Below are 23,305 nucleotides of genomic sequence, written 5' to 3'. Positions count from 1 at the left end.
GTAAGTTTGTGCATGTATGTGTTTTGTGTTTGTATGCATGTGTGTGTATGTTTGTGTACGTGTCTGTGTGTTTATGTAAGCAAAACAAAAAAACTACCCTTGAACTTACCAGAACACTGTTTATTCTATCTCATGAATAATTAATCACTCTAAATATAATCAACCAACCACAGCTTAGTACAAAAAAATATAATATTAATCAGCTTTTTTGTAATTTAAATCATCCAATCAAATATTAGCAAGTATTCTCATGAATATTAATTAGCCGCCATGATAAACACAGCTGTTTAAGCCTTGTACAAAACAGATTTGGAGTATAAATAGGTGAAACCTGCCGATAGTTCGTCAGACTTTAACAATAGGATTAGTGAAATTAGGAGGTTGGGGTGCGGTCGAGGATTTGGCGAACGTTGCTGGCGTTTGTGAAGTAAATATTTCGGCCATTTTCAATTTAAAATCTAGAATGATTAATTTGAATTGAACGAGTTAGAAATAAGAGAAAATTGCTTTTGTTTTAGTCAAATATCCGAATTTCTTTGTCTTTTCAGCTTACTGGCCTTATCATCTTAAATTCTTAATTATTAGAAAGTTAATAAAAGTTGACAATTTTTTTTAAATTCTTATTTGGTAAAAGTCAACTTTCTCAAATTATAAGAATTCGTTTCTGCATAATATAATAACAAAATAATAAAAAAATTACAATTATCATGATAATATTATAATTGAATCAAATTTATTATTTGTGAAAAAATTCTGTACTGTACATTAGTATACTTTTATAGTCTTGTGATATTTTGAACTGCTTATAAAGTGAAATAAAAGGTATTTTATTCTTTGATTTAATTAAAATTTATTATTGTTTTGAGTTGTATAATTTTCATTTGGAATAGTAAAAAGAATTAGATTTATAATGATATGGATATGTGCTATCAACAGGAATAAATTTGCTGGGCTGTCAGTGTGTACATTTTTCTTTGTTTCATTCATTTATCTATTCTATACATTTGTTCATTCTCTATTTCATCCATCCATCCATTCATTCATTCATTCATTCATTCATTCATTCATTCATTCATTCATTCATTCACTCATTCACTCACTCATCAACTCATTTATTCAGATTACATTACAACATTATTACTGCTATCACTTGAATATAATGTCTGTAGACATCATGAAGATGATGAAGACAAATTTCAACAACAACATCAACTTCAACACTTGCTTCACCAACAAAAACATTATCAACAACAACAACAACATTAGAAGGAAAAGACTTCCAAGATATGGCATTAAGAAGTTTTCAGGTATAAATATATATTTAACGTCAACAGTTATTATTATTTATTGATATTATTTATTAATATTATAATTATTTATAGTTATTATTATATTATAATTATTATATTATTATAATAATTATTGATACCAGATATATACCAGGCCACTGAGGAATACCTAGGGGAAGGCGCCTGTGGTACTGTGCGTACGTACTATTCTCTTGAAAAACAACAAGAATTTGCTGTTAAGGTACTGATTGACTGATCGAATGAATGAATGGATGAATGAATGGATGGATGAGTGAGTGAGTGAATGAATGAATGAATAAATAAATGAAAGAATGTATAAATGGATGGATGGTAAAAGGAATCATTGATAGATTAATGAATGAAATACTATGAATAGTTGAATGATTGAACTGACAGTGAAAGAACTAACTGATAATTAAGAGAACGAATGAACGAACGGATGGAAGAATGAAAAAATGAACGAATGAATGGATGGATGGATGGATGGATGAAGAAATGAATGAATGAAAGAACTAATGTTTATCCATTTTTTCGTCCACAAAGATTATAAAATGTTCCCACAACGTAACTCGAAACAAAGTCTTGAAGGAGATAGAAATACTTCATCACTGCAAGGGCCAGGAGAACATCGTCACACTGCAAGAATATTTTGAAGAAGATAATAAGTTTGTACATCTCTTATGCGTGTTTATGTGTATGTATGTCTGTGTTTGTTTGTTTGTTTTTACGTGTGTGTGTGTGTGTATGTATGTGTTTGTTTGTTTGTACCTGTGTATATGTGTTCGTACGTGTGTGTAGGAGTGTGTGTGTGGGGTGTGTGTGCATCATATCCATCCATCCATCATATGCTGAGACTATTATATTCGTTTTGGACCGTTTATAAAAACGACTTTTGATAACAACTTTGATTTTCAATTATTCAGCGATTTGTTCAGCCATTTGCTTGTCTATTCATTTACTCGTTCGTTCGCTCGTTCGTTCGTTCATTCATTCGTTCATTCATTCATTCGTTCATTCATTCATTCGTTCATTCACTCATTCATTTATTCATTCATTTGTTAAATTTTAAAGACTGGTTATTACAAATTAGAAAACACTTTTTTTGCAATTTCAAATTTGTAAATAACGCTTGTTAGTAATAAAACCACACTTTACTTCCTATCAAGAATATAATACTATATTCATTCTTTCTTTTGTTCATTCATTCATTCATTCATTTGTTTTTTCGGTTATTTGTTCGTTCGTTCATTTATTCGTTCGTTCGTTCATTCATTCATTTATCCATTCATTCATTCACTCATTCATTCACTCATTCATTCACGAGTTTATATTGTATGGCTTTGTCTCAAACTTGTACATTATAGTCATTTCTTCAAAAATAGGGCTTGATGACTTCCGGTAAAAATAGTTACTACTACTACTACTGCTACTACTACTACTACTACTAATAATAATAATAATAATTATTATTATTATCATTCTAATTATTATATATGTTTATGTTAATGTTTTATTTTTGGTAAACAATTTTATTGGCTTACACTTTGGAATTATGACAGGATAAAGATATATATATATATATCATAAATTTATGTATAAGTTTTACTGTGCATGGAAGTATTAATTTCGTCTATTAAAAATCTTTAATTTATCTTAGTACAGTGGTTGTTAAATAGTTGCTTTTGGTTTCAGGATAATTGCTTAATTTAATTTTGTTTAATTTAAATTGTAAAAGTAGTTATTTCGTTATTTTGTTGCAAATTTGAGTTAATTTTTTAATCACGTGGTGTTTGTTTGGTCGACTTAGGAGATACGTTTTTTGTTTTTCATAAAACAATGGATATACGTGAAAAATGTACTAAATGTACAAAGTCTGCGAAAGTTAGTTTATGTTTGCAATGTTGCCAATGTGAATCTATTTATCATTCAACTTGTACAGCAATACCGGATAATGTCGTTACTTTTATACGTACAAGCAGCAATGTTAAATGGTTTTGTGACATATGCATCAAGACTACACCAAATGTCAAGTTGTTGTCCAAAGCAAATGAATTGTCAAAAAAAATTGATAAATTGAATGACTTGAACATTGCAATAAAGTCAGATATGGAAATTATAAAAACTGCCATTAATTCAAGCGAGGCCATGTTAAATAAACTTGGTGGTTCGGAGTCAGATTTGAATGACAAGATGCAGTCATTAAAACATGATATAAAGTCAACTTTTGCTTCGGTTTTTAGTCAAGAAGTCAAAAAGAACGTTGACGTTCTTAATGCCGAAGTTAAAAATGTGCACAAAACTTTGATTGAAGCGTCCGATGTGAAAGATAGAGAAACAAATATAATGTTATTTCGACTGCCGGAAGGTGTCAACGATAAAGAGCGAGTTTTCAAAATTTTGAACCATTTAACGGATGACGCCATGTCTGATAAAAATGTTCTAAAAATTGTGAGATTGGGTAAAAAAACTGATGGCACGTCGAGACCTTTGCTTATCAAGTTGGACAATATCGCTGTTAAAAATCAAATTATAAAACGCACTTTTAAATTAAGTTCTCTGGTTGATCAATTTGGTCGAATTGGCATTAGTCATGACTTGACTAAAGAACAGAGAGGTGAATTGAAAATTTTGCTAGATGATGCTAAGATGCAGGAAGCTGCTAATAAAGATTTTTTATTCAAGGTTCGCGGTTCTCCGGAAAGATGGAAGATTGTAAGATTCCCGGTGGGAAAAAAGTAAATTTTGATGGATTGGGTTGTGGCCGGGCTGCTTTTAGGAGTGTGATGGGTGGTGGTAGTGGTGGTGAAGGTCTTGGTTTTGATATATCTGCTGGTTCTAATGGGGTTAAATTAAATCTGGGTCTATTAAATATAAGGTCGATTTCTACAAAGTTTAAAGTTGTTTATGATTTGATCTACGATGGATTGGATATTTTCGTTGTAACCGAAACTTGGCATGGGTCTTCAGATAATCCATCCATTGCACTATCAATGCCTCCTGGTTATCGTTTTGTGGATTGTGTGAGAAATTATGATCCTTTGCATGGTGGATTAATAATCTTTTTCCGTAACTGTTTGAGATGCAAAAAAATTGATTTACCTGCAGTTGTCACATTTGAGGTTTTAGCGGTCAAATTTACAACCAACAACCGGGAATTTATATTGCTCGCTATTTATAGACCGGGTTCTGCTCAATTATCTACATTATTTTTTAACGAGCTGATATTGGAGCTGGAAAATGTAACAGTATTAAGTTCTCGTATTATTTTGACAGGTGATTTCAACGTTCACATTGAAAGGACTAACGATCCACATGCCTTTAGGCTAATTGATGTTTTTGAAAATTTTCAGTTTCAAAATCATGTAAAAAAACCTACGCACATACATGGTGGTACACTGGATTTAATAGTCACTTCAGTCGATCTTTCTGTCCAAGACTGTATAGTATATCCAAGTGGAATCCACTCTGATCATGGTTTCATTAAAATTGCACTGTCAATGACTCGAAATTATACGTCAAGAATAAAAAAAGTAGTCAAATTATGGAATCGTTTGAATGAGGATGAATTTATTAAACATGTTGTCGACTCTCCAATATCAAAACCATGTTCAACAGAAAATATTGATGAAGAACTGCAGTTGTTTACCAGTAAAATAAATTGTGTGATCAATAGAGTTGTACCAATCCATATGGTAGTCACCAATCGTGTTAATTTGGCACCGTGGTTTGATGATGAGTGCAGGTTTTGTAAACGTGCTTGTAGAAGGAAAGAACGAATTTTTAAAAATAGTTTGCAACAAGTTCATCGTGAGGAATGGAGATGTGCTTTGAAAAATAAATCAAAACTTTTTTCAGAGAAACGTCACAAATATTGGACTAGGATTGTTGAGGAAAACAAGACAAAACCTAAAAATCTCTGGAAAGTTTTGAATAAAATTCTCTGCAGAGATCATAATGACAATCATTCTTCTAGTATGCATGAACTTACGCCAGATCGATTTATGTCCTTCTTCAACGACAAACTGAGTAAGGTGATAGACAGCATCGAAATCAAAGTTCGGTCTAATTCGTCTGATTGCAGATCAAATGTCAAAAATTTGTTCGCAACATTTTCAGATGTTTCTCAGGAAGATATAATTAACATAGTAAAAAATTCACCAACAAAGTCTTCTCAACAAGATACAATACCGACTCACATACTCAAAAAGTTTATTAATCTATTTTCGCCATTTTTGACATGCCTTGTCAATATGTGTTTAAATCAAAGTAAATTTCCCTCTGCTTGCAAACATGCTATAATAACTCCACTACTAAAAAAACACAATCTTGATGAGAATAATGTTGAAAACTATAGACCGATATCCAATCTGTCTTTCATATCTAAAATAATTGAACGTGTGGTTGTTAAACAGATACTCACTCACCTAGAGAATAATCATTTAATGCCGATTTATCAATAAGGTTTCAGGCAATACCATTCAACTGAAACGGCTCTATTAAAGGTTCTGTCTAATGTCTATGGGGCTATCGATCAACAGAAGACGTCCATGATGGTGTTTCTCGATATGTCATCCGCATTCGATTGTGTAAATCACAAAATACTGTTAGAGAGATTGTGTGTTACTTTTGGATTTTTTGGTGCTGTGTTAAGGTGGTTTGAATCGTATTTGGTTGGTAGAACTCAGCAAGTATCATTTGGTGGTAAAGTGTCCGAGGTCAAAATAGTTTTGTCTGGTGTGCCCCAAGGCTCGGTTCTGGGTCCTGTCATGTTTTTTCTGTATACATTTGAGGTATTCAAAGTGGTTGAATCATTTGGTTTCTCATATCATGCATTTGCGGATGACATACAAATCATTGTTACCAGTAAGACTGGTACTTTCCAGGCCGAATTGGACAGATTGGTTGAATGTTTATCAAAGGTTGATTTGTGGATGCAAAACAATGCTCTTAAACTGAATCAGAGTAAAACGAAATTTTTGCCGGTAGGTACGTGGCAACAGCTTATGAAGCTAGAAACTGATTCAATCATTATCAAAAACAGTGTCATCCCGTTTTGCCAAAAAGCTACTAGTCTGGGATTTATTCTAGATTCCAATCTGTCAATGAAAGATCACATTAGAATGCTTTCCGTTGAATGCATGTACCAAATAAGAAAGCTCAATCAAATACGTAGATCTCTTGACACTACTACGTTGCAGACTCTGGTTCATGCCTTCGTGCACTCGCGAATTGATTATTGTAATAGCCTGTTTTACGAATTACCTGATAAACATTTAGCTGTATTACAGTCATTGCAGAATCGTGCTGCAAAGGTTGTTGTCGGGGGTTTAAAATATGATCACGCATCACCAATACTGGAACAACTGCACTGGTTAACCGTAAAAAAAAGAATAATCTTCAAAATATCAACTCTAGTCTACAAGTCAATAAATCGTCTTGCACCACCTTATTTGTCGGAAATGTTTGCAAAGAAGTTGGCACCTCCTTCTGGAACGCATCTGAGGTCTCATGATCTGAACCTGCTGCTAGTCCCAGTTTCGTGTCTTCATATGGGGTCTCGTAACATCGCCGTCTTGGGACCGTCTGTTTGGAACAATTTGCCTGCCTTTCTAAGAGATCCGGAGTTGAACCTCCCTGATTTTAAAAGAAAACTGAAAACTTACTTATTTTCGTTGTAATTCATCGAACTGACTTGTTTTAGTTATAACTGAGTGATTTATATAGTTTATTGTGCGATGTTAGATTAAGGAAATAATGAAGACTGTGTTTTTTTTCTTAAAATTTTTTTTTTTGTTGAAATGCACTGATAACTCTTTATTTGTGTTGATTATGCCATGATATTTTTTTGAGATCCTTTGAATTAGCGCTTTATTAAATTTTTCATTAATAATAATAATAATTAATAATATATATCAATAAAATATAAAACGCGCTATTTATAGAACGAACATGCACAGTAATAATAATAACAATAATAACAATTATAAGAATAATAATAATATGAAGAAAAGTTAGGACAATAATATTTATTATAACTCTTATATCTCTAATGGTTTGGCAAGTATTGAGATTAATTTTTTGTATAAATGATAAAATTATAATAATAATAATAATTATTATTATTATTATTATTATTATTGTTATTTTGATATGATATCAAGTGATATGATATATGATATCAGGGTAGAGTTATTTAATAGCGTCATTGGCGTATGTTTGTATGTATATTCGTATTTCTTTGTATATTTATGTATTTGTATTTCTTTGTATTTTTATGCATGCTGGTATGTGTGTGTGTGGATATGTTTTTGTCTATGTGTGTGTGTGTGTGTGTGTGTGTGTGTGTATGTATGTATGTGCGTGTCTGTGTGTGTGTCTGTGTGTGCTTGTATGTGTGTGTGTGTGTTATTATATCTCTGTATCCGTATCATATCTCTATGGAAAGTTTTAGATTTGTAAAACTATCATTGATTAATAATAATAATAATAAATAATAATAATAATAATATTATCATTATTATTATTATTGTTATTTGGTTAGTTAAGCACTGTGGTTAATGTACTACCCTTTTCTCAAAGCATTTATTGTTTTTCTGTGGATGAAATAGTGATAGGCGTTATGTCGTTCGTTTGTTCGTTCGTTCGTTCGTTTGTTCGTTCGTTCGTTCGTTTGTTCGTTCGTTCGTTCGTTTGTTTGTTTGAGGTGACGTGTATGTAACATGCGTGGGGTATTGTGTGTATTTTTATGTGTGTTTGTTTGTTTGTGTGTGTGTGTTTTTGAATGCGCGCGCGCGTGTGTGTGTGTGAATGCGTGTGTGTGTGAATGCGTGTGCTAGTTATTGTAAAATCGTCAGATTCTATTGTGATTCATAAATAGATAGGTGTGTTGTGTTTGTTTGGCAGCTAGGTGTTTTTTGTATGTATATCTATGTGAATGCGTGTGTGTGTGAGTGAGTGTGTGTGTGTGAGTGTGTGTGAATGCGTCTTGTGTTCTTGTGTTTGTGTTTTTGTGTTTTTGTGTTTGTGTTTTTGTGTTCTTGTGTTTGTGTTTTTGTGTTCTTGTGTTTGTGTTTTTGTGTTCTTGTGTTTGTGTTTTTGTGTTCTTGTGTTTGTGTTTTTGTGTTCTTGTGTTTGTGTTTTTGTGTTCTTGTGTTTGTGTTTTTGTGTTATTGTGAAGCAATGTAGGGAAGGCGTTGTTTACTGTTAGAGCTAATCATTCAGTTGTACACGCATCTGTGCATGCGCTCGTAACGTACGTAGAGTTTAAGATTTTTGCAATACTCGTACCTGGTAAGTGCGAAATTACTAACAACTTGACGAACGGCACTCCTACTGCCTGAGCTAGCTCTCCAACCTATATTAATTATTTATCGTAAGTTTAATTTGGATGAGATGGGATCAGTCAATTGTTGTAACTTTTAAATTATTATTGTTTGACTTATTAATTAATTAATTGATTTGTAACTTTGAACAAACTTCCAACCACAGTTTCTATTTAGTTTTCGAGAAGATGTCAGGAGGAACGTTGTTGGAGAGGCTGACCAGAGATGGACCGCTGCCCGAGTTGGACGTCTCGAAAATCGTCGGCGGTTTGGCCAGCGCTCTCAAGTTTCTTCACGACAGATCCGTGGCACATAGGGACCTCAAACTTGAGAACATCTTGTGCTCGGCGCCTGGCGACAGCGGCAGCAGCAGCAGCAGCAACTACAATCAAGATGGAAACCTTAGCGGCCTACATCCGGTCAAGTTGTGCGATTTCGATCTGAGTACAGAGTTCAGTGGTCTTCGAGTGGTCAGCAAAAATGACGGCAGCGGTGGCAGTCGTTGCTGGGGTGATGATGATTATGATACCAGCTTCACCATCACCACGATGAATAACTTTGCGTCGGCTGTTAGTATTATTTATTTCGTTCTTTTCAGTTTGATTTCACTTTAGCGATTGTTGATGATCAGAAAATTTGTACACCAGAAAATGTGCAACATCAAATACAGTTCAACCAACCCCGACCACCAAAACTACACAACATAAACAACAACAACAAAAACCAACCACACCAACAACCAAAAAAACAACGACCAACCAATCACAGGTCGGTTCACTAGATTACATGGCGCCTGAAGTGGTTAGCGTGTGGCTGTACGAGTCGGATCAGTACACAGAGCAGTGCGACCTCTGGAGTCTGGGTGTCGTCATGTTCATTCTGCTGTCTGGTCTCAAGCCCATCGTTGCTAGGCGGCCTCACAACTGTGTCTGTCGGATGAGGACTGACTACTATCAGTGCGAGTATTGTAAGGTAGGCGTTTGTTGTGTTTGTGTTGTGTTTGCATTGCGAGGCAGGTCGTTACGTGTGTACTTTAAAGTCAAAAGATGATGGTTTGCCGTTGCTAGTGCCAGTACATTGTGACTAATTTCATACAGTGAGGAATAACAACAGTGATTGGGCTATTAAAATAATTATACGAAATAAATGAACGGACGAATAAATGAGTTAATGAATGAATGAATGAATTAATGATTGAAGGAATGATTGAAGAAATGAATGAAGGAATGAATGAACGAATGAATGAATGCTTAATAGATTAAAAGTTTGTACATTCGTTTACTTTAATTACTCCAACATTCACCTTTTAAAATTAATGTTACTGACAATTATGCTGAACAATTAAATTTTTATTCAATTAACAATTTCATCTGCATTTCAACTAAACAAAATTTGATTGAATTGAGTCGACCGATTCAATTCACATATTCAATATTCATACATACACACACGCACACATACATACACACGCACACACATACATACACACGCACACACATGCATTGCATACACACACACACACACACATAAATATTTACTTTCTAAACAAATGTATTCTCAGTACACACCGATACACAATACACATCCTCATACCTTTAAACTTGCAGGAAGAGCATTTTGAGGAGATCAAGAGAGGGAGGTACGACATGTCTGGTCCGGAGTGGTCCTCCATTTCCGAGGGGGCCAAGGATCTCATCCGGGGTTTGTTAGTCGTCGATCCGACGAAACGTCTAACCGCCCAGCAAGTTCTCGCACATCCCTGGATCGTGGACCCACTGTCACATCTCCGAATACCGGATCCACTGGCACATCCCTGGTCTGTGTTGGATCCGGTTGCGTTTAGACCGTCTGCTCCTGTTCCCATTCCATGCACTCCGTACGTGCTTTCCACCTTTTGTTCAGTTTATTTTTACTCCATATTTTGTGCAGATGCATGCAGACGTGCAAATTTTCTCTTTCGCAAGCAGCATGTTGTTGTTGTTGTTGTTGATGTTGTTTTTGCCATTGCTAATGTTGTTGTTGATGTTGTTAACATTTGGGGATGAGGATTTCAACCCGTTCCCTGCAGTTTTCTTGATAAACATTGAATCATCTTGCGACACCGTACGTGAAGATTGTTGAAATTCATTGAACAGATGCAGGAAGGCGAAGAGCAACAGAAACAAGTACAACTACAATGACGACCGCAACAACAATTTTGAGAATCAGATGATGAAGATGTTGCAACTGAGAGATGGTGACGAGGACGGCTGCGACGACAACCACAGCCACAACCACAGCGACGAAGTTAACGACAGAAGCGACGACATCAGCGGCAACATCAACGTAAGCAGCATCTTTTCAAGTCAGCTATCAAACTACTGTGGCTCGGAAGATGAAGGGGATGAGGACGACGATGATGATGATGATGATGGTGATGATGATGATAGCAATGAAAGTGATGATGAACGTGAAGATGCTGATGCTAATCAAGACGATAACGAGCGCCAAGATGATGATGATGATGATGATGAAGAGGGGGAAGAAGATGATGAGGATGATGATGATGGTGATTATGGAAGACATTGGGTCTTTGTTGAATATAGTCCGTTCTTCATGGATCTCGATGATAACAAAATCGAGGAATCCCAACTAAAACGAGATGAAACTGAAACTGAAACCGACCAATTTGTTTCTTTATTATCGTCGTACGAGAAACCGAAAGTAGCGGGGATGTGTGATGGAGAGAGTAGGGATGTGCCTGTTCAGAAGATGTTATTATTTGGAAGTTGTGATAGCGGAAATGTTAGTGGTGTCAGTCCGCTCGGCAGTCCTGTTCTGAAGTTCTGATTGGCTGCTTGAGTGAACCAATTGCGTTATTTCCTCTAAAAATAACCCGACTACGATGAACCAATAACATAACCGCATCTAAAAATAACCCAACTACACTTGTGATAATAAATATAATAGTTATAATTAACTTTTATAAATAGTTCTAACGGATTTTTACTATTCAATGACAACTTCTAGCCAATAAATATTCACCCAGTGGGGTTGGCGTAATAGTGGGAGGAGTTGTTTTAAATGATCGCGCGATCTGATTGGTTGGCTTGTAGTAGGCCGGTAATCTTATTGGCTAATTTTTATTGGTGCTTCAAAACTCTGGCTTAATTATTATGCAATTGTGTTGTGTGTTATTATTTTGAATTAATTTTTTTAAATTTTCCTTAATTTTCATCGTTATTATTAACACGGTTCAACTTTAAATGTAAAATATCGGTTTTATTTCATAGTTTTTTTTATTATTGTTGTTATTATTTTATTGTTATTATTATTATTTGGTTGTACGGTTTACTTTGTTCATTAACATGAACGCATTGAGAAAGAAAATTGTAAATACTTTGTTTTTAAAGGTGTGACGTCACGTCGCTATTAGCATTTTTTTTTTGTTTACATCGTGATCACCGACGATGATGATAGCGAAGGTGATCATTACCATCACCATCATCATCATCGTGGTCTTCATCATTTTTTGAAGACAACGGTGATAATGATGATGATAATGCGATCAGTTAGAATTACTATTAATAGTAGTCATCGATCTTAAAAAAAAACACCACCATCAGCGTCTTCGTCGTCGTCATCATCACATTCAGCTTCACCATCATCACCACCGACAACATTGTCGTCATCATCGCAATCAGCTTCATTTTCATCATCATCACCGTTGTTTTCTATTTTTCGTTGTCTAATTTAGAAATCTTTATAATTATATTTCCATTTGTGAGTTCATTTACTGTTGTCAATTTCATCTTATTGTAGATATGTATTCTTTTATTCTTTTATTTTTGAAGTTCATCACTTATTATTAACCAAATTCTAACGTCACTGTTTATATTGTCAAAATTCGCAATGAATATAACTGAAATAGATACATTCATACGAACTTAAAAAAAACACATTCTCACATACACACACACTCACGCATACACACACGTGCACACATACACACAAACACATATATACAAACACACACATACACACACGTGCAAACATACACACACACAGGCACACATACATACAAACGCACACATACATAAACTCATGTGGATTCTCAGACGTACGTACATAATATATACTTTTATACTTTTGTATCATTTATTTATTTGCATTCTTCACCTCTATTATTTATTTATTTATATTTCCACGGATTTTTTTCTCAATTTTTTTACACACACACATACACACACATTCACACACACACAGACTCGCACACACACACATACTCTATTCCATATTTATATCATCATATTTTTTATTATTCTTGTTTTAATTATCTGCGTTTCATTAGCTTTGATTTTTAATTGTTCTACTTTTATTTGTTTGTAGAGTCATTTATTACCAAAGAAAAATAGTTATATCATCAGCCAAATATCATCATTACTATTATTGACGTAATTATAATTAAAAATATCATTATTATTATTATTGATGTAATTATAATTAAAAATATTATTATTATTAATTATTTTCATTATGATTTTTATTATTTTCACTTGAACTCTATCAACCTCCTATTTAAACATTGGAAGACGAAAAAAAAAATGAAAAGATGGAAAAATGTCGTTATCGCTCATATTTATTACTTATACTAACATAATTAACAATAATTAATTAATAATTATTAATAATTATGTTATAAAGATAATATTATAATAAATTATATTATATTATAATATATAATGACGAAGCATTTTCTTCGTATGTTACTTTTTGGCATATTGTGTATTTCTTGTTCACTTTTCTATGTTTCATACTGTATTGTTTGCCATTCAAAATGTCGTATTATCGTTATATTATTGCTCGTCTATGTTTTTGTTCTTTGTTTTTTTATTATTATTGTTGTTGTCATTTTTATTACGATGCTTATTTTTTGTTTGGTTGTATGTTGTTCAAATTTTTTGCCTTACCCAAACAAATTAGAATTTTATTTATTAGCTGTGATACCTCTAAGATTATAACGGATCATTATTATTATTGCTAATTATAATAATAATAATAGTTTATTATGGTCATAATTATTATAAATTATCATTAATATAGTTTAATATTATTCTCATTACCATTAATTACTGTTGTAATAATGCAATTTTTTTTCGTACACATGGAAAATGATTTATTCAAACGCCCCTTAGAAACGCACACACACGCGCACATACATACAAACACACACATTAATATATATATATATATGTATTCAGAGGCATTATATATATGTTATTTTATTTAACTTTATTAAATAAATGAATAACAAAGCGGTAGGTTGATTAAATTTAATTTTCTCAATTATTTATTTATGCGCCTGAGTCTTCAAAAAGTCTGGATTATAATTTTAATAATTCTGTGGAATTTCCGAGAAATTGAAAAATGAAAACAAAGGAAAAATAAAGTTAAATATGACGTCGAAATGTATTCACTTAATTAGTTTTTTTAATTTTAATTATCCAACCAATCAGATGCTGATACTGAAACAATCAGTCGCTCTATCCATCAGTCAAGTCATCCACACTAATCAATCAATCAATTAACCAATTAATAAATTAACCAATTAATCAATCAATCAATTAACCAATCAATCAATCAGCCAGTCATTGAAGCACTTCTCTTAAGTATGCAATATAAGAGCGTACAAAACAACATGTACCATAGAAATTTGTCATCCAGTAGCAAGTTTAATAATATAAATAATAATAATAAATCAATAATAATCAGTGAGCGAATGATTGAACGAGAAATATATGAATGAATGAATGAAAATTTGATAATTTTTCTTTCAGATTTTACGTTTTAATGAAAATGAACGTGTAATTAATCCGTTATTATTTTTCCGTAACCACCTAAGCCAGCCTGTCAAATTCCTCCTCTGAATCCGTATAAAACATACTCATAATATAAATACAATCGATAATAATAAAATTAAATTATAATTAAATATAATCAAGATAATATAGTAATACACGACTATTCCTCACTTACCGTAACTTACATAAGATCCTTAACTTCTATTCCCCAACTAACAAATTATTTATCACAGAAAGTAAGAGAGATATAGTAGGAGAAAGAGAGACAGGGAGAGAGAGAGAGAGAGAAAGGAGAGAGAGAAGACATCTGACAATAGACAGAAAGTAAAAATTAAAAAAGAAGAAATAAATTGAAATAGACTGAAAAAAAGATGAAGAATAAGGCCAAATCGTGAACGAATGTTAACCTATAATTGGAGTAATTCATCGGGAAAAATCAAACAATAATATAATTAATTAATTAATTAAAAAGAGAAAAAAATTAAATTAGACCTGAAACGAAAGTTAAATAAGAGTAATTATTAATTGCCAAAAAAGTATGTCTAACACAGGAAAATGTATGTATATATAATATATAATAATATATATATATATAGTCGTCATCATCATCTCTCTCACTCATCATCATCATCTTCTTCTATCTACTCACAAGCATACACAAACAAAAACATCATCATCAACTCAAAAATCTCTTCAACATGCAACTGATGTGATTCTATAAGATTAGATGTTTCAATCAATCAATCAATCAATCAATCTATCTTCTATCTACCAATCTATCTATCTATCAATCAATCTATCACAATGACACATTTATTCAAACATTCATACATAAATTTAATAAACACACACACCACATACGTGCAAACAGATATTTTTCAAATTCTTGCTCCATTTAAATAATTATTAAGATTTAACGAATGAATGAATGAACAACCGAAAGAATAAAAAAAGGTACGGATGACTAAAATAATAAATGAATGAAAGGTGAATGAAAAATAGAATAAATGAAAAAATAATTTAAATCATGAATAATTAATTAAAATAATGAATAATAACCGAATGAATTAAATAGAAAAATTCAGTAAATTGATTTGAAACTAACTAAACGAAAGAACGAACGAGTGATCGAAAGAATGACGAACAAACGAACGAACGAACGAATGAACAAACGAACCAATCAACTAACCAATCAATCATTTATTTTTCTCCCAAGTAACAAACATATCACATTAAAATATCCACACCGCTAAATTCATCTCATTTATTGGCTAACCGAAATTAAAAAATTGACCAATTAGAACCAACTTACCCTTCTACTAACTAACCAATCAGAATAAAGCACTTAATATAATTTTAAAAAAGCACCGGTAACGAAATAATCGTAAAATTTAGACGAGCCAGCCAATGAAATAAAAAAAATCCCCCATATCGAAATGCTGATATTTGATTGGTCGACAAAGCAGCCAATCAGAATTTAACAGGACTTCCTAATGGACTGACGCCACTAATGTTGCCGCTGTCGCAGCTTCCGAATCTCAGCATCTTCATGGCGCAGACGCAACAGACGTCGACGTCTAGTCTCGACACAGTCTCATCAGCGGTGTAGCTGTTCTTGTTGTCGAGAACCAAGTAGCCAACATCACGATGATACACCTCGCATAGCTCATCGCCGGGTACATCTTCATTCCTGCAGCACACTACCGCCCCCCGCTTCTCAGTCAGTTTATCAATTTCACTTTTAGTTTTATTTTTGGCATGGAATTTCACAAACTGATGATGATTGGTGCAAGTATCATTTTCATCTTCGTCATCATCGTTAAAGTCCATGATAAAGATGTTGTGATCCACAAACAGCCAATGTTCATCATCCTCATCGTAATCAGCACCTCCATCGTCAGCATCATCATCATCATCATCATCATCATCATCCAGGTCATCATTATCATCCTCTTCCGATCCACAGTACCAGCTGCTGTTTTTGTTCTTCTTGATGACGTCATTGTTGTTGCTGCTGCCGTTCTTCTTCTTCTTACTCATCTTACCATCGTCGTCGTCATCATCATCTTTAAAAGTCATCATCATCGTCGTCGTGGTCATCATCATCATCATTTCGTTACCGACCATTCCCTCCATGTTCATGTTGTCATCCTTCACCATCATCATTTCCATCATCATCATCTTCTTCCTTCCATCTTTTGCTTCGTTTCTCTTCTTCTTCTCCTCCTCCTTCTTCTTCTTCTTCCTATCAGCCTTCATCTTCCTCATTGTCGACCTGAATGACGAAGAAATATTTAAAAATCATCATTCAAACTCCAGTACAGACAGACATAGAGAGAGAAAGAGAGAGAGACTTAAAGAAATGCATTCACTCAAACTACATTGTAAAAAGAATAGAATATAAAGTAAAAAGGAACAACATTTAAATAAAATACAACACTTAATGAATGTAATAAATTATAAATAAAATAGACAATTGAAGCAATCCATACGGCGAGCAAGGAATAGGAACAGGAGCAGACATCCTAGTCCTCGAGGGATCCACCACAGACAAGGAATGTACCAGTGGATCCGGGATTCGGAGATGTGACAGTGGGTCCACGATCCAGGGATGTGCGAGTACTTGCTGGGCGGTTAGACGTTTCGTCGGATCGACGACTAACAAATAGCGAATGAGATCCTTGGCTCCCTCGGAAATGGAGGACCACTCCGGACCAGACATGTCGTACCTCCCTCTCTTGATCTCCTCAAAGTGCTCTTCCTGCAAGTTAAATTACATGCGATGGAAGTACACGTCTCAATTTCAATGCAAAGTAATCATTGCTTACTATAAGGAAAAACAATATGATTCGTTGATTCGCACGAATTCAGAAGCATCGCGTGTGTGTGTGTTTGTATTTGTGTGTGTATGTTTGTATGTGTCTGTGTGTTCGTATGTTTGTACGTGTCTGTGTGTGCGTACGTTTGTATGTGTGAACAAACACTAACCCGACAATAATCGCAGATATATTCGTAGTTGCTATCCCGACAGACACAGTTGTGAGGCCGCCTAGCAACGATGGGCTTGAGACCAGACAGCAGAATGAACATGACGACACCCAGACTCCAGAGGTCGCACTGCTCTGTGTACTGATCCGACTCGTATAGCCACACACTCACCACTTCAGGCGCCATGTAATCTATTGATCCGACCTGCGATTGGTTGGTCGTTGTTTTTGTGGTTGTTGGTGGTTGCGTGTAGGTAGGTTCTCAGGTAGGTTGTTGAAAAGTTACCAATCAAGCTAATTTTTAAAAATACACACATTTCTACAAATTTAAAAAAACAAAGAAACTAACAGCAGAAGCAAAGTTATGCAAAGGGGAAGACGATAAACTCCCGCCACAACCTTCATCGTCAGCCCAGCAGCGACTGCCAGCCCAACTACTACCGTCATTATTATTCTTATTACCAACAACACGAAGACCACTGAACTCAGTACTCAAATCGAAATCGCACAACTTGACCGGATGTAGGCCGCTAAGGTTTCCATCTTGATTGTAGCTGCTGCTGCTGTCGCCAGGCGCCGAGCACAAGATGTTCTCAAGTTTGAGGTCCCTATGTGCCACGGATCTGTCGTGAAGAAACTTGAGAGCGCTGGCCAAACCGCCGACGATTTTCGAGACGTCCAACTCGGGCAGCGGTCCATCTCTGGTCAGCCTCTCCAACAACGTTCCTCCTGACATCTTCTCGAAAACTAAATAGAAACTGCGGTTGGAAGTTTGTTTAAAGTTATCAGCATCACAGTTGCTTGCCAGGTGTTTTGTATCATACACAATTTGATCTATTCATCAATTTGAGAGAGAGAGAGGGAGAGAGAGAGAGAGAGAGAGAGAGAGAAGACGAGTTTATTGCATCACGGCAGGTATTAATGTCAATTTTTTAAAAAGATATATATACACACACACATATATATACACACATATATATACATATATTTATAGTCCTAATCAAGTTCAATAACCTTTTAAGAATGACGAAAGTATGGAGAGGACAAATTTTTTTAATCATAAATCACAATATCAGATTGACATTTAGTAGAGTAGTAGTAGTGGTCGTAGTAGTAGTAACAGTGGTAGTAGTAGTGGTAGTAGTAGTAGTAGTAGTAGTAGTAGTAGTAGTAGTAGTAGTAGTAACCACATTTAGACGATGAGGATGAAAACTTTGATCACAACATCGACGACGACTGTAAATAACAACTACAACGACGATGACGATGATGGCCCACCTGGCTCTAATTAAAGTAGGTAACACAGGTGAGAGAGAGAGAGAGAGAGAGAGAGAGAGAGAGGGATTCTTATTAACTGCTATTTTTCATAATCTAGATTGAGGCCGTTATTGATATGATTTATCATTCATTCACTGGCTTGCTTGTTTATTTGATCGTACGTTCGTTTGTTCATTCGTTTATTTATTAATTCATCCATCCATTCATTCATTTATTCGTTCGTTCATTTATCCTTTCATTCAATCGATCACTGGCTCGTCAATCAATCAACTATTATATTCATATTACCTCCACATCATAATGGGATTATGCGTGAATCAAAGCACCAGTCGTCATCATTAACATCGTCCAGCCAGATGTATAAGATTACTTGATAGATGACTAACTCGTCAGGAATATGCTAAGCTGAGAAGTACAACAGTTACTCAGTCACTACTATACACACTACTGTAGACAATTACACTCTGCGTATGTAGCAAGTTGAAGAGAGTACCGAGTGGCTTGTAAAGACGCATTCATTCCACACCTCACACACCGTAATGTTAAGATGACTTAATTGTCTGTAGGTTACCTACCTTGCTCAAAAACGGCCCTGTAATGCTCACGGCAAATAGTAAATAACACCATCCCATTTATTCTATAAATAGAGATCCAAACAACATAGAAATCCAAACACAAGACAAAACACACACACGCACATATACGCGCGCGCGCACGCACACACACACACACACGAACAATTAAAACCAAAGTAATTTTCCATACATTAAGAGCTCAGCATAGCAATCATACTAACAGTTAATGGCTAAGCAATAGGATAATAAATAAAATCAAGTTATTTATGCATACCATACATACATATACATATATATATATAGAGAGAAAGAGATATATATATATATAGATTAAAACTTATTTGTGCATTCACAGAGATGATGATGCTGGCGATAATTATGATGAAGGTAATTATTACTATTATTATTATTACCATAATTATTTTTACAATTGCAGTAGTTGGGAATGATGTTAAATTGTCCAATTTTATCTAGGAGTTAAATTAGCTAAGAATAAACTGTTAAAAAAAATAAATCTAAATAAACGAGAGAGAGAGAGAGAGAGAGAGAGAGAAAGAGAGAGAGAGAGAGAGAGAGAGAGAGAGAGAGAGAGAGAGAGGGATAGAGAGAGAAAGGCCAACAAACTTCTTATCTTCTTCATAGAACTCTTGCAACTGTACAATGTTCTCGTGCCCCTTGCAATGGTGCAGTATCTCTATCTCCTTCAGCACCTTCGACCTAACTCGAGTACTCGTGTTCCGGATTATCTGCAGAGTTAAGAACCAACCAAAACAATTTTTAGAAAAATTTATTTACTACCCAAAGTTAAATTGAAAAACTAGAGCCTAGTCTATATTTTGATGAATGATATTATTAATTGAGTAATCTCATCAAAATGAAGGCATAACATAAACAAGTTTCACTCAATCTCTCATTATGTCACACACACGCGTGCGTACACGCGCGCACACAAATATATAAGCACACAAACTTATCTTACCATTCATGCACATTCATTTTACGCATTTCTTTGTTTTTTCTCTTCCTCTCTCTCTCTCTCTCTCTCTCTCTCTCTCTCTCTCTCTCTCTCTCTCTCTCTCTTGTTGCACACTCGTTTACTACATATCTAACATATTTCATTCTCCTTTTATCTTTCTGTCACCACTTAATTTCTCTCTTTTTATGGCATAATTCTCCACACAGCCTTCCCCCCATTCTCTTTCTTTCTTTCTTTTTCTTTTACCTTAACAGCGAATTCCTTCCTCTTCTCAACTGAGAAGAACGTTCTAACAGTTCCACATGCACCCTGGCCCAGATATTCATCTGTACTTTGGTATATTTCTAGAGAAAAAAAAAAACAAAAAATTATTAATTCTGAAAAATAATATTTATTCATTAACAATAATTAATTATCTCATAATACCTGTAAAACAATTTTTAAAACATAACAGAGTTTTCAAACAATTTGAAAACTGAATTGGCATAATGTTTTTTGAAGCTATTAATAATAAACAACAGCAATACTAATTATTATGGATGAAGCATTGACAAATTTGTAACAACCTGCAAACTTTTTAATCCTGTAACTACTCAATCTCTTCTTTTTTTTCTTTGGTACACCATCGGCCATCTTTTTTTTGTCTATTTTTCTATTCTATCTAAATTAAACAATAATTAACTATATTTTTATTTTATAATAATTAGTATGATTAACAATCATTATTGACAAAAGTCAAACACAAATCATGACCATTATTACAATCATTACATCACCATTGCTAAGTCTCCTTGATTGAGAAGTTGTAGATTTAGATTAAAATAGTTTTTTAAAATATTAACTAATGAAAATTTTTTAAAACACCGAACTAAATAAATAAAAAACCACTATGAATAATACAATAATAATGAATAAATAATACGATGAAACCCACAGAAACAGATGAATCCTCGTTTCAATCACATGCAGAGGCCGGCCAGGTTAAATTTAGTTTAGTAAGTTATATTTATAGTTAGTTAGGACTTATTTAGTAGGAGAAATCAACCAGCTTGAAAAGTAAGAAATTGGCCAGAGAGTTAGGACAGGTCAGGATGTTATGTTGGTTAAAAGACAGACAGACAGATTTCAACAGAATAGCTATTTATTTCATTAAATTATTAAAGATTTAATTAGCCACTAATTTTAATTAAATTAGGAAGGCGATTTTGGCGTTTTATTATTTTATCTTCATATTTCTTTGAAATCTTCACAGCATAGCGGATAAATATCTTTTTGAAAGAATATTTTATCCAGGCTCCTCTCGCTTGTAGACAAGTTGACTTACGTTACGTACTGTGCTGACTGGGGAACCTAACTGGCTGATCCCTAATCGTAGCTAGCAAAAGTTACGGACGGCCGCAGATGATTACACGGAATTTTTTATTTTAAAACGACTAAAACGTTTAAAATGGCGTTTCGATGACTATTCCATGGTAATTAAGATTTAACTCAACTTTATTATTAATTAAATAATTAATAATTAAATCTTCCACCTCTTCTCGATCACCATTTAGATATAAATATCAGGTAATTTCACGCACGTACATAGATTTTATTCTGACTAACTTTTTTTATAATGAAAAGTGAAACAAAACGGATCAACGTATTACGATTTATACAGATATGCAAATTAGTTTCATTAATATTCATGAAATAACAATATTGTCATGTATCTTTATACAATATATATCATTCTATATACGTGTTTTTTAAAATTACATATACTATATATATAAATATATATATACATATCCAACATAACATATACATAAATTTAAGCCAAATTTACATATTCCATCATGCAACTCTTTCCATATTTTGTCAAAAATTAACTTTTAGTTGACGTTTTGGTCACCAATTTTGAAATTCAAATCGAAATTTTGCTAACTTCTTTTGGTTAAGATTGTAAGTATTATATATTTATTCCTTTTTTGTTGTCAAATAAACTACAAAAAGGTATATACGTTTAAAGTAAAGTAAAGGTTTATATGTTGTAAAGTAATGAAACCATGCTCTCATTTCTTGAGGTTTTACCCGCCAATTTTTAGTCTAGTTTAAATTAGTTAGATTAGGATTATTTGATTTTTTCTTTTTTATTTCACTTGTGAATAATGGAGTAAAAACAGTAAAAAATTTGTAAATGAAGAACTAACTAATGAATAATAATGATATCTAATTATTATTCATGAGACACGCCCACCAGCTGGTGCCTTTGTACATTGAATCACCTCATCTCATAGTTTCATCACATTGCTAAAAATAGCATCCGCATTTCATCTCGGTGTCATCATCTTTTCATTTTTTTTTCAGAAAAAATTGTTTTAATATTTTTGCAAAGTCATTTATTTATATCTAGTAATTTATTGCTTCAATTTTAATGAAATTTTTGAAATGAAAAATGTTTTTTTTTCATGAAATGATTAAATCTGGCCAAGCCTCCTAATAGAAAGTTCTATTAGCTAGGTAAATATGAACTAGTCATGTGCACACACACACATACAGACACACACACTCGTACAGACACACATACATACACACATACAACTGTTATTTATCTACCTACCATAACTTGAGAACTTCCACGTCAGTTACATTACAAAGTTCGGATCTTAAGGACCACCTGTCTGCAAAATAATTCATCGAAGAGGACTATAGAAATTATTTGATTGGTGGATTGATTGATTGATCGGTCGATTGATTGATTGATTGATTTGCTTGTTTTTCATTGGTTCTTATAAAATTTATCAATAAACACACAGAGATCCATATGCATCACATCTGTGTTTATCTACCGTCATAGTCATTATCATCCATAATAATTATAATAATAATAATATTTATTATTGTTGTTGTTATCATTGTTGTTATTGAACGGTTGAACCAGATAAAATATACTGCGCATTTATCTCAAGCCGTAGCTACTTATAAACTTGTATTGTATCAGTTACTACTGCTTCTGTTGTCGGCTTATGTGTACA

At 33.6% G+C, this 23,305-nt stretch overlaps 3 protein-coding genes across 3 annotated transcripts; 2 read left to right on the top strand and 1 right to left on the bottom strand.

Annotated features, from left to right (window-relative positions):
• Positions 1 to 367: 367 nt before the first annotated feature.
• Positions 368 to 4,637, top strand: HELRODRAFT_194200 (hypothetical protein; the record flags this gene model as incomplete). The annotated part of the gene is made up of 6 exons (XM_009031159.1): positions 368 to 810; positions 1,119 to 1,307; positions 1,433 to 1,530; positions 1,854 to 1,975; positions 3,290 to 3,992; positions 4,584 to 4,637. The coding sequence occupies exons 2-6, from the start codon at positions 1,160 to 1,162 to the stop codon at positions 4,635 to 4,637; spliced, it is 1,125 nt and encodes a 374-aa protein (XP_009029407.1). The 5' UTR covers positions 368 to 810; positions 1,119 to 1,159.
• A 4,183-nt stretch (positions 4,638 to 8,820) lies between these two features.
• HELRODRAFT_194199 (hypothetical protein) lies at positions 8,821 to 12,428 on the top strand (the record flags this gene model as incomplete). The annotated part of the gene is made up of 5 exons (XM_009031158.1): positions 8,821 to 9,201; positions 9,401 to 9,604; positions 10,240 to 10,508; positions 10,768 to 12,284; positions 12,324 to 12,428. 4 exons carry the CDS (start codon positions 8,821 to 8,823, stop codon positions 11,459 to 11,461), a joined length of 1,548 nt encoding a protein of 515 aa, XP_009029406.1. The 3' UTR covers positions 11,462 to 12,284; positions 12,324 to 12,428.
• A 4,484-nt stretch (positions 12,429 to 16,912) lies between these two features.
• HELRODRAFT_89337 (hypothetical protein) lies at positions 16,913 to 20,687 on the bottom strand (the record flags this gene model as incomplete). The annotated part of the gene is made up of 5 exons (XM_009031117.1): positions 16,913 to 17,233; positions 17,461 to 17,720; positions 17,937 to 18,217; positions 19,937 to 20,058; positions 20,535 to 20,687. 5 exons carry the CDS (start codon positions 20,685 to 20,687, stop codon positions 16,913 to 16,915), a joined length of 1,137 nt encoding a protein of 378 aa, XP_009029365.1.
• Between the last annotated feature and the right edge of the window lie 2,618 nt (positions 20,688 to 23,305).

This window comes from Helobdella robusta (genome assembly GCF_000326865.2).
Source record: "Helobdella robusta unplaced genomic scaffold HELROscaffold_70, whole genome shotgun sequence".
Classification (NCBI taxonomy): Eukaryota; Metazoa; Annelida; class Clitellata; order Rhynchobdellida; family Glossiphoniidae; genus Helobdella; species Helobdella robusta.
This window is presented reverse-complemented; position numbering and strand designations above follow the sequence as displayed.